The following is a 12,421-nucleotide window of genomic DNA, read 5'->3' as shown; positions in this document are numbered from 1 at the left end:
TATTGTGATCTTTTCCTACCGAATCACATAACCCGCCGCCTATGAACAACCAGCTTACTCGAATTGGGTTCCGCTTCCTTATCCTTTCCAATCTTTATATATTATTTCTGCCACGCATTTCCTCATCCATATTGTTTTTATGGATTTTTTTTTCTTAATTGCAATAATTAAAGTCTCCTTGTTTTTCAACGTCCCTCTTCAGTCCGTTCCATTTATTGTTAGAATTTCCATTTAAAGCAATTAAATATAATTTATATTTGTCCGCTAAAAGAATTTATTTATTGCCTTTTTATTAAAAAAATTATTCTAATTAATTTAATAATTGCATTGGTTTTCATGGGACGATCAACTATAGCCGAGCTGAGTCCGTCTAGATTCGAGCTTCATTCGATTTGATTTATATTAGCTTGACTCTCACTAGCATGTAGAGCTAAACTTAGCTCGAATTTATTATTATTATTTTTTAATAAATAAATAAATAAATTATATATTATAAAAATATATATTATTACTAAGCTCGGTGGATTTTGTATGAAAGCACTCCTAATGTGAATAATTGCTTGCGTGGGCCTTCCGCCTCTATAATTTGATCGAAGAGAGTGGGATCGAGGTGGAGCAAATTGGCCATGGCGGAAGGGTTCAAGATCGATCAGCAGCACGGTAAGAGCAGGGTTAGGGTTGCCAGGGTCTGGAAGAATGTCGACGGCAGCGGCGACGTGATCGTCGAGTGGAACGTGGCCATCAGTCTCTTCTCCGATTGCCTTCCCGCCTACACCTCCGGCGACAACTCCGCCATCGTCGCCACTGATTCCATAAAAAACACTGTGAGATTGTTGTTGGGTTTCGATTTGGTGATAGCTTTATGTTTTGGGGTTCGAGTTGTTTCTTTTGTGTGTGACGTTAGGTATATGCGAAGGCGAAAGAGTGCACGGAAGTCATTTCCATGGAGGGCTTCGCCATTCTTCTTGGGAGGCACTTCGCCTCATTCTATCCTCAGGTAATATGGCGTTTTGCCCTCTCAAGGTCTGTTCTGATTTCTCGTGTCACGATTCTTTTTGGGGAAAGTAGCGGCCCTTTTTCTGTATCTTTTGTAGGTTAGCGCAGCTGTGATCAATATAGTTGAGAAGCCATGGGAGCGGGTGGACATTGACGGCCGATCGCACTCGCATGGTGAGCTTGCTCATGTTACGATCTCATCTTTGACTGTTTCTCTTCGCGTCGCTCCCAATTTGGAGGATTTTGGCATTTGTCTTTTCATATTCGAATTTCTCATTCACTCTCCATATAGATAGGGAATGAGACTTTTCGTGCAGATTGGATAGAGCTAAATGGTTTACACTGAATCAAGTTTGTATTCTTAATCAAATGGTTTCTAATCTCCGCCTCTTATTGGGTTTAACATGGTCGTCAGAAATCACATGGAAAGTACAAAAAAAAGGGGGACAGATCACCAAGCTACACTTCGTGGTCTTAAAACAGTCTATTGATAATATAAATATCAATCCACCTGCACTGATTTAGATGAAACCATGTGTTTGTGCTGGTATATTGATTTGTTTCTAGCTGGCAAATCTTTTTGTTTTCTCTAGGAAAATCTCCTTTTGCAATTACTATTGTTACAGTTTTTCTTCGTTTTTACTGGATTCTTTTTCCATCAGGTTTCAGACTTGGCTCAGAGAAACATACAACAGAAGTCAAAGTTGAAAAATATGGTACTTTAAGTATAACTTCTGGAATTGAAGGGCTTGCACTGCTGAAAACTACACAGGTATTTTCTTATTAACGAGTTCCAGCTTTTGACTTCCTAGTTGAGTTGCTTATCTTCTTTCCAATATAGTTGTCATCCTCTTCTTTCATTGTTGTGTTCGTTTTGTGATAACAAAATTCTACATATGAAACAAGTTGATCAACCCATTGAACAACGCTACATCAATAAAGCCGGACTTTTTCTTCTCTTGTTTAATTTTGATTAATGCGTATGACAGGAAAATGACCCGACTTAATAGAAAATATGCACAAATATAGTTAGAAGCTGAGATTGTACACTCTCAAATGGTAAATATATCAGATCCATACGAGTTAGAGGGGGTGAATAGTTTAGTTCGCGTTGAGTTGACTGCGCAGCAAAAACTTGAAATACAATCAACGACACAACGCAAACACTAGATTTTACTTGGTTCACTGCCTCCTTAGGCGGCTACACCCAAGGCCTAGTCCCAACGAACTACCACCACTATCCTTCTCCTTCTCGGATACCTTTCAGGGGTGAAGAAGCCTCTTACAACTTGTTTCTTACAAACAATACAATAAGAAACCAAAATACAAATACAAATGAAAGTAAAACAACTTTACTAATGAAAACTTGGCTTTGGATGCTTTTTTGTTGCTTTGGATTGCCTCTTGATAGTAGGAAGACGAAGTATTTCATCTCTAACCCCTCAAGAACCGGCTCCTTCGATCTTCCTTGAAATCCTCTTTCATAAAGTTGATGTCAGGTTGATTTCCACCTATCAGTCGACTATCCTTCTCCTTCTCGGATATTTTCCGGAGGCAGAGAAGCCTCTTATAACTCGTTTCTTACGAACAATACAATAAGAAATCAAAATACAAATACAAATACAAATGAAAGAAAAACAATGAAAACTTGGCTTTGGATGTTTTTTTGTTGCTTTGGATTGCGTCTGGATAGTAGGAGGCCGAAGGATTTTGTCTCTAACCCCTCAAGAATTGGTTTCTTCGATCTTCCTTGAAATCCTCTTTCATAAGGTTGATGTCAGGTTGATTTCTTCCTATAAGTCGACTACTAATCTCACCAATTAGTAGATTACTCCAATGTAGACTTGAACGCTGCTCTGCCCTGTCAGCTCAATGGCTCCATCCATCTTAGCATCAGTTGACTATTGCCTAATAATCCCATAGCCGAGTTCTAAAGTCTCGGTTCGCTTGAATAATGACATTAGTTGACTAATACACTCCATAAGTCGATGACGATCAATCTAATTTTTCAATTGATTTTTGAAGCTTTTGTTCACTGTCACATTGTCATCAGTTGACTAATCAAAACGCTACTATAGCAAATCACTGCTCTTAACTGTAGCAAAGCACTGTTCACAATTCAATTTCTGTGGCATATTACTCCGTGCAATTACGGTAGCATATCACTGCTCATAATTACTGTAGCAGAATATTGTCACTTAGCGTAGTTACTTTACAAACCCTAAAATATCTCAAACTCTAATTTCGGGGTTTAGAGTTCGTCGATTGATCGATACACATTATCAATCGACTAATACTCATGTTTTAGCTTTATCAAGGTTGAATTCTCATCTTGCCTAGTATCCTATTGACCTCAACCTATCAAGACTTCCTTTGCTTAGTATTTGATCAATCTTGACCTACTAAGATTTTTTGTTGCCTAGCATTCGATATAGAGGTGTCAATTTGGGTGGGTCGGATGGGTTCAGGTCAGGTCAAAGCAAGAATATTATAAAAAATCCCAATTCAAACCTGACCCGAACCCGAACTCAACTTGAAAACTCTAAATTCGAACCTAGATAGCCTGACTAACCCGAATAATCAACTCAACCTGAAAACAAAACCTTTTTTTTTTTTTGTTATGTTCCTATAATTCTTCACTTTTATCTCAATATTTCATCAATGTTGTAGTAACATTATGCTATTTATGTACATAAAATATCTTAATTTTCAAAATAAAATTTGATTTAACCCTAAAAACCCCTAAATCCTAAATTCAGGTCAACCCGAATTTAAAATATTTAAGTGATATTTGATTTAACCCTAAAAACCCCTAAATCCTAAATTCCTAAAATATCTCATTTTTTTGATATTTGACAATATATTTATTTAAGCTAGACTAACTTATTAGCCCACCATCCTTTATCTCATCCTTCTTCTCATGCCAAGGCACGAACGAAGGTTTCCTAACTTAAACCCTTCATTCTCCTCCTTTTGCACACATCGAAAATCTCTTCTGAAAATTCATTCTCTTCTTCCATTCCTAACTTTCAACATCACAATGGAGGTTCCCTACCTTCAATTTTTTCAAATGCTCAAACTTGAGCATATAATCCTTCATTCATTCGCTAGTCCTCAAATTCTTGCATTCTCCTCCTCTCATGTCGAAATCATGCCTTCAAAAAGGACCTCCCTTGAAAGCATACTCCCTTCAATCACTGCACCAACAATGATTTGGAGTTCCTAAACTTTTAGGAAATTAAATCCAAAATCCAAATCATGAGTTTAAGGATTCAACCTTTAATTTAACCTAACCTTAATTCCATATTTTCTCTTTTTAATTTCTCTTTCTCATTTTCATCAAGAAATCATTTTGAATGCTCATCTAAGCATAGCAGAACGTTAGGGATAATTTGGAGTGAGCTTAAACGACTTAAGCAAACCTATTTTGGTCAAAAACCCAGCCATCAGTATTGCTCGTCTGAAAAACTGCACTTCAATTTTAGACCAACTTTAGAAATGCATAAGTAATTCTACGATTTTCGAAAAATAATGAAATTTCATATGGACATTATTTATGTTAAATATTATTAAGAAAAAATAGTTTTCTATGAAAACATATCTTATTTTTTAATATTGGTATAAAGTTGGAAATCATTGAAATTTCAATGTTTCACTCTAACTTTGTATTAATTTAATCAATGATGATTCCTATTAACAAATAAACTTCACCAAGGTTTTTCAAAATAATTTTGAAATGACTTTTAAAGTCAATTTCCAACCAGAGCTAAATGCACATGACTTGCACATTAGCTTTCTTCAGGATTGGTCATGTAAAATTCATATGTTTTGATGAAACCCAGCTCAATTTGAATGTACCAAATTTGCATCTTGAACTTAATTCATCATACTAACTTTTCACTTGTGTCTAATGTATCTCAATACACACCCAACATTATTTTTGTGAGATATAAAATTTATTGTCCCTAAAACTAGGGATCATACATCTCTATCTAGGTATTCTAACTTTGATTATCCTACCTAGGATGTCAATAATGTCATTTATCCTTAATGCAAGGAATTAAAATTTATGCATGTAAATGAATATGACATCTTTCAAATGCATTACTTTCAAAGAAAAATATCATAATTTAATAATGCATGTACATGTTATCATGATAAGATAAATGTATGATATGATGACAAGATAGATGTTATGACATGCAAAGCATGACAAGTATGACACAATAATAACTTTACCTAGATTTCTAATCTAAGCGTTAGCAACTAATCATTATATCAAATACACGATTTGACATAAGCGGCCTAACTCCCTCGAATGTGCCAAAAATTCCAACTTGACACTTTTGAATTCCAAGTTGACACACTATAAAAATCCTCAGAGATAGCATTTGAGATTTTATTTCCAAGATATCATAATACCTTGACAATGCCCTAAAGTGTAAACTTTAAATTGGGTTAACCACTCTTCTAATTAAGGTTGGCACACCCTATACCCATTTAGTATAAAGGGTTCACACTCTTAGGAAATATTTATTGGAGCTCCTTGGGTGTACTTCGTATTCACTAGAGATAACTTTCCTAGATAACATCCTAATAACTATTCTAGGCTTCTTAGAAGCCTTAGTCATTATAGTCTTCTTAGAAACCTCCCTTGTAACCTTGACTTGACTCCTACACCTATGGTTTGTTCCATAGTTATATGGAACCTATGATAGAATCCTTTTATAGGATAATGTGTCATCCTATGATAGGATGACACATTATCCTTGGACTTTGGTTTGTATCACAAATCCTTTTATCCTTAGACAATTCTTGCCTATATAAGCCTAGATCTGGTTTCTTTGACTCTTTAAATATATTTTTCATCTTGTATTAAGTCTTGACCTCAAAACTTGATTTTCAATACTCAAATCCTCAAATTTTGATTTTTTATGATCGGTTTGATCATGTCTCTTTCTAGGCATGTCTAAACCTCTTTATGATATTGCCTAGATTGTTTTCCACCTTTCTATTTTTAGGTGGGGTAGTTCTAGTATGATATGATTTATAATTGTCCTTAGAATTATCATACTCTATATTTTCATGATAATAAGCTCTAAATTCATAACATTTAGGTCTAACATGCTTTTTATTATGATAGAAAGGAATTTCATTACAAAATGATACTTTAGTGGTTTCCCCTGAGTTTAAGCTTCTTCTCTTGTCTTTTATTTGGTGCCTCCCTTTTGGACATTAATTTCGGTAATCTCTTCTTTGGTTGCATGTGAAGCACTGATAAACCCGTATTTTGTCATGAATTGGGTATCAAATAATAAGGTACCGAACCCCCCTAACTACACTAATGAAGTATAGGGTATGGCCCAGGTCGTATGTCACAAGGAATGCAACGATGATGGAATCTTAGGATTAGTTTATGGGATATGGGGTTTTGGGTTTTAAACTATAAATTCTAAAAGACAAGTAGTAAAAGGCAACCTATCTAAACTACTGATGGAATGAATTGAGAAGAGCAAAGCAATTAAGGAAACTTGAGCACTTAATTGAAACCGGTCTAACCTATTCTATTTGCATTCTAAACAAATAACAAACATCTACAACGTTCAAACACAAACAAGATCAAAGCATGAATTAAGCATAGTCACATACATCAAACAAGAATAAAGATTATGTAACAAAATCAAACTGAACTCCTTCCACAATTGAACTTATGAAACTAGCTAATGCTTTTCAAATTGAACACAGAATGAAAACTAAACAAGAACAAAGCAAGAACAACCTGAATTACAAAGATCAAATGCTTAAGGGAACAAACCAACATTCGTCACATGGAAGGGGATCTATCGCTAACAAGAATGAATCTAGGGATCTAAAGATGCTTACAACCCAAGCTAGGGCCGGATCGGATCTGAAGGAAGGCAGAACAGAGGAAATCAGTGGCGAAAAAGATGATGACATAGATGCTCGGAACTCATATATAAAGAAGAAGGTAAACCCCACTCTCCTCCGGTGATCTAGTTTCGATGTTCGGCGTCGAAAATGCGACGGAAGATGGTGTCAGATGGTGGCTTGGCAGTGGCTCTGTGGTGAAGAAGATGATGCCGGAGATGGTTGAAATATGGTCGGAACTTGGATGAAATGGAGGTGGAATAGAGAAGTGAACCCCTTTACCCTACTCCGACGGTGGAAGGAACTCCGGTGGCTGGCGGAAGGTGGATGGAGAAGATGAAGTCGCACCCTTTGCTTTGTCTCCAAGAATCGCAATCCAGATAGAGATCACATGGTTGAAGTGGCGTCGCCGGCGGTAGATAGGATGGTGACCGGAGGAAGGGAAGTGCCCTTGACCTTAGATGATCGCCGGCGGTGGAAATCAGAAGGAGATCGCTCTCCTCTGCTTCGCGCGATCGCGCTCTGCCTGTAGCAAAATTGATGCGAGCACTGTAGCTTCTCATCCTTTTAAACTTGATCCTAGATCTAATGGATGGCTGTGATTCTTCCACATCTTGATTAACGGTTAGATTGGTTCAGATCTGATTTAAAGGCTTCAGATCTTGATCTATGGTCTTGATCTACCCTTTCTTAGATGGAACATATGTTTGATGGATGGCACAGATCTCCTCGGATCTTGAATGGACGGCTTAGATTTCTTTGAAGCTTGATCTCCCCAATTAATCTCAGAATTGAGCCCAATTTGGATTAATCCGACTCGAGTCCTTGCCCTTTGATACCTACAAAGAATATATCTAAATATTAGCATCAAATACTGCAAATATAAAAATTTATAATTAACTCCAAAAACGACTTTAACTCATAAAACATGATGTAAACACGAAATTAACACATGAGAAGATTAAAAAGTATTCCTATATGAATCAAAATGTCATGATAAAATGATGGTTATCAAGCACACAATATGCTCTTTTCCTTTTTGCACCAAAGATTCACCTTCGTTTGGCTTCTCCTTAGCCCTTGATGCCACTTGAATCTTCTTCTTTGTTAATTTAGAACACTTACTCTTGTAGTGTCCTTTTTCCCTATACTCAAAGTAAATGATATGATCTTTATTTTTGACAATCAAAATTGTTATACTTTCATGAGTTGAGCTCCCCATGCTTGCAGAGGTGGCACATGCTTCATCTTCATTGGCTTCGATATTGTTGATTTATCCTCCTCAATTCTTGAGTTTGAGGTTTCTTCATCCTCCATCTCGGAAATCTGAGTGCCTCTGAATTTCCAAGTTTTCTAGTTCTTGAGCCGATGAGTTTTCCTTCTTGGATTCATCTTTATTTCATTTTGTGTTAGTGATGGACTTTCATGGAGCTTGACCAACTTGGTCTATAGATCATATACATTCGTATATTTACTTAATTTACACAAAATATTGTTACACACTAAATTAATCAAAAATTTTAGTTACTTTGTCGTTTATCTCATATTTTCGGATTTGATCCTCAATTTATTTTTTCTTCAAGAGAAGTCTCCCTTTGCTATGGCTTGAAATCCCTTCATAAGGATGAACCAATTCTCAATGCTCATCATCAAAAAATTTCCATCCTTGGTTTCCAATACTCAAAGCTTTTCATTCCGAAAGGTGGAGGTACTCAGATATTAAAACCGAATTTGTCTTGGGGATCCATTTTGAAATTGAGCTTCTTTAATGGTAAGTCCGATGACTTGTTGATATTGGAGGGCTCGAGAATGTGACTTCTTCTTCTTCCCTCTAGCCTTGTGCTCATTCCGGCAGTTAGTCTGATGAAGAGAGACCTTGCTATGATCCCACTTGGACCACTGTGAGCTAGAGGGGGAAGGGGTGAATAGCTCCTTTTCGCATTGAGTGGATTGCACAATGGAAACTTGAAATACATTCGATGACACAACACAAACACGAGATTTCACTTGTTTAACCGCCTCCAAGGTGGCTATGCCTAAAGCCTAGTCCTAACAAATTACCACAATTATCCTTCTCCTTCTCGGATATCTTCCGAAGGTGGAGAAGTCTCTTATAACTTGTTTCTTACAAACAATACAACAAGAAACCAAAATACAAATATAAATGAAAGCAAAACAACTTTATTAATGAAAATTTGGCTTTAGATGCTTTCTTGTTACTTTGGATTGACTCTTGATGGTAGGAAAACCCCTCGAGAACTAGCTCCTTCGATCTTCCTCGAAATCCTCTTTTATAGGGTTGATGTCAGGCTGATTTTCACATACCACCCATCAGTTTGAACGTTGCTCTTCCATGTCACCTCAACGACTCCATCCATCTCAGCATTAGTCGACTGTTGCCTAATCAATCGAATTCCATAGTCGAGTTCTGAACTCTCTGTTTGCTGGAACAATAACATTAGTCGATTGATAGACTCCATTAGTCGACTGATACAATTTCCAATCGATTTCTAAAGCTTCTATTCACTGCCGATTGATAGACTCCATTAGTCGACTGATACAATTTCCAATCGATTTCTAAAGCTTCTATTCACTGCTACAGTATCATAGTACTAATCAAACCCATCGATCAAATGTTACTTCATATTCACTGTTACTTAGCACAATTACCGTAGCAAACCCTAAAAATACTTGAGATCCTAATTTTGGGGTTTAGAGTCTATCAGTCAATCGATACACCTATTAATCGACTAATACTCGTGTTTCTCTTTTATTCTATTGGAAAATGGTGCTAAAGTGGACAATATCATGTCATTTTAAACCCATGATGTTTACCAAATCATTCCAATATGTGACTTTGATTAAATCCCAACAATCCTCCCCTCAAACGAAGGACTACAATTTACTCTCATGGTCCGGGTTACCCACGAGCATTTGGTCACCCTGATCTGGGCCTCCTCGCAAGCATCCGCATCCGGTCACCTTGACCTGCTCCGGGCTTCTCCGCGAGCATTTGGTCACCTTGACCTGCTTCGGGCCTCCCTGCGAGCATCTGGTCACTTTAACTTACTCGTCTTCCTGCAAGTATCCGGTCACCGGTCACCTGACCTGTCAGGCCTCTCCGCAAGCATCCAATTATCCTGACCTGCTTCGGGCCTCCCCGCGAGTATCCGATCACCCTGATCTACTTCGGGGCCTTCCCACAAGCATTCGGTCATCCTGATTTGTTCCGGGCCCACCCTCAACTTCGTTCAAGGCCTGTCCATTTTGGGCCTAGACCCTCATGACTTTGCTCTTGGGCTCTCTCCAAAAGACCTCATTTCAATAGAGATATCCTACATCCTTTTAAACCCATGATTTTTATCAAATCTTTTTAATGCGGGACTTTTATTGAACCCCAACAAGTTAAATTTGTTATCTTACTATTTTCAGAGTGGATATTGAAGTTTAAGAACATCAGAGACCTTAAGTTCGTGCTAGGAAAAAATGTTCTTTGCTCTTCATGAGGTGTCTCTTATGCTCAATATACTATTCTGGAACTTTGAGGCAATAGTCTCATCTTTAGTTCTTATTATGTCTCATCTAGAAACATGGTTATTATATCGAGTTCTTAGCAAAATACAACGTTGAATAGTTTTAGGGATGTTGGAGTGCTAGCTCTTGGAGAAGTTTACACCACAAATGGGTCCTTGCTGCACATGAAGACTTAAATTCACTCTATACTATTCTGGATTTGATTTTTTTTTTTTTTTCAATTCTATATATAATGAAAGAATGGTGTGAAATTCTATGTTCTCTGTTTCATGCAGTCAGGATTTGAAGGATTTGTAAGGGATCACTTTACCCTTCTCCCAGAGACAAGGGAGAGGATGGTAGCAACTGAAGTCACTGCTTCTTGGAGGTATTATTTTACTTCCTATAGAGTAATTTGATCCAGCTTAAGTAAGCAAGAACTGTGTCTCCATTGAGTGGCAATTTTTTCATGATTCATTTCATTGCAACAATGTAAAAGAAGTCACTTGTAAAATAGGATTTTTTTTTGGTTTTTGGAGAAGAAATGGATAACTTTCATCAGTATTAAATTGTTCCACACTTCTTTCTCTCTTTCTTTTATTTATTTATTTATTTATTTATTTTGGCAGGTATTCGTTAACACATATTTCAGACATTCCTGCTAAGCAATTTTGTTTCACGGAAAAGTATCTGGGCGTGAAGAAGGTTCTTGTAGATACCTTCTTTGGCCCTCCAGTGGAGGGTGTTTACAGCCCATCAGTTCAGAATACACTGTACCTCATGGCAAAAGATGTTCTGAACAGGTTTCTTCCTTGTGATTAGTAACTCTACTCTTGTCTTATCCTGCAGATCATACTTTTTATATACATATCCACCTTCTGGAACTCATTATTTTTCTCCAGGTTCCCTGATATCACATCAGTAAAGCTTAGAATGCCAAACATCCATTTCTTACCCGTGAACTTATCAAGCAAAGATAAACCCAGCCTGGTAAAGGTGAGTCGAGGACTAGTTTTCTGTGACAAAATCCAGTGTTTTGGCATTATGCATTTGATTGCTTGAGAAACTTTGAATCAACTAATTAAATGCACCTTCAAGAATGCTTGAATGTAACTGACAGTGAATTAGGTGAATTGAACCTGCAATTTGTTTAGCGATTTTAGGTGGAGCTTTGTGGTGATTGTTTGAATTGATTACAATATTGTGCATGAATTATGACTATTTTGAATGATTCCCTAACATGTTTATCAAGGATAGATAAATGTTGATTGAATTTTGAGCTTGGGATATAACTGTCATCGTGGATTTATGCTATTTCCTATTCAGTATCCCGTCTGAATGTATTTATTTAGTATCTCAATATTGATTTCATTACTGTGCAGTTTGCTGATGATGTCTACATGCCAATAGACGAACCACATGGAACAATAGAAGCAACACTTAGCCGAACCATGTCCAGGCTGTAAACACAGAACCATTTAACACTCTAGACAATAAGGTCTTAATTCACAGGTTACATATGCTGATGCTCCATTCTGCTCATCTTGTTTCATCCATCAAGCTTGCTGTATCAGTTCATGCTTCTGTCTGTAGTAGTCTATATGACAACTCGTTCAAAATTCTATAGTGCCAAGTACTCTCATGATGACAATAAGCTTTGATTGATTGTTTCTTTCTGCTTGGCCTTTCTAACACATGTAAAGAGATGCTTCAAGCCCCACACACTACATATCCTGGCCTTGTGCAAGAATTGCTCTCTGGATAGATTCTTGCAGGAGAAACCTGTACATGACCATGAAAGGTAAATGCATGTTAAGGGAAGGTCATGGTTTAACTCGGATTCGGTCTTCTAGAGGATTCGGTTTTGGTAGGTCCCAAGCAGCCATATTAGGAGCTGATTCAAGTCTATGAGTTGAGATGGCGTGTCTTCTCAAATGTTGCCTTGGGGATCCCTAACATTGATCCTGCAACGCACAAGGTATAAGTTGGATTTCAACAAAGGAAGTTTGACAATGTTTGTAAA

General features: G+C 37.2%; 1 protein-coding gene across 1 annotated transcript; it reads left to right on the top strand.

The window, feature by feature from the left end:
- Nucleotides 1-542: 542 nt before the first annotated feature.
- LOC122041864 (uricase-like) lies at nucleotides 543-12,049 on the top strand. The gene is made up of 8 exons (XM_042601719.1): nucleotides 543-824; nucleotides 905-997; nucleotides 1,095-1,170; nucleotides 1,659-1,768; nucleotides 10,695-10,786; nucleotides 11,028-11,201; nucleotides 11,301-11,394; nucleotides 11,781-12,049. The coding sequence occupies exons 1-8, from the start codon at nucleotides 627-629 to the stop codon at nucleotides 11,862-11,864; spliced, it is 921 nt and encodes a 306-aa protein (XP_042457653.1). The 5' UTR covers nucleotides 543-626; the 3' UTR covers nucleotides 11,865-12,049.
- The last annotated feature ends 372 nt before the right edge of the window (nucleotides 12,050-12,421 follow it).

This window comes from Zingiber officinale, chromosome 2A (genome assembly GCF_018446385.1).
Source record: "Zingiber officinale cultivar Zhangliang chromosome 2A, Zo_v1.1, whole genome shotgun sequence".
In the NCBI taxonomy this organism is placed as follows: domain Eukaryota; kingdom Viridiplantae; phylum Streptophyta; class Magnoliopsida; order Zingiberales; family Zingiberaceae; genus Zingiber; species Zingiber officinale.
Note: the sequence above shows the minus strand (reverse complement) of the source record. Positions and strands in the feature narration are given on the sequence as shown.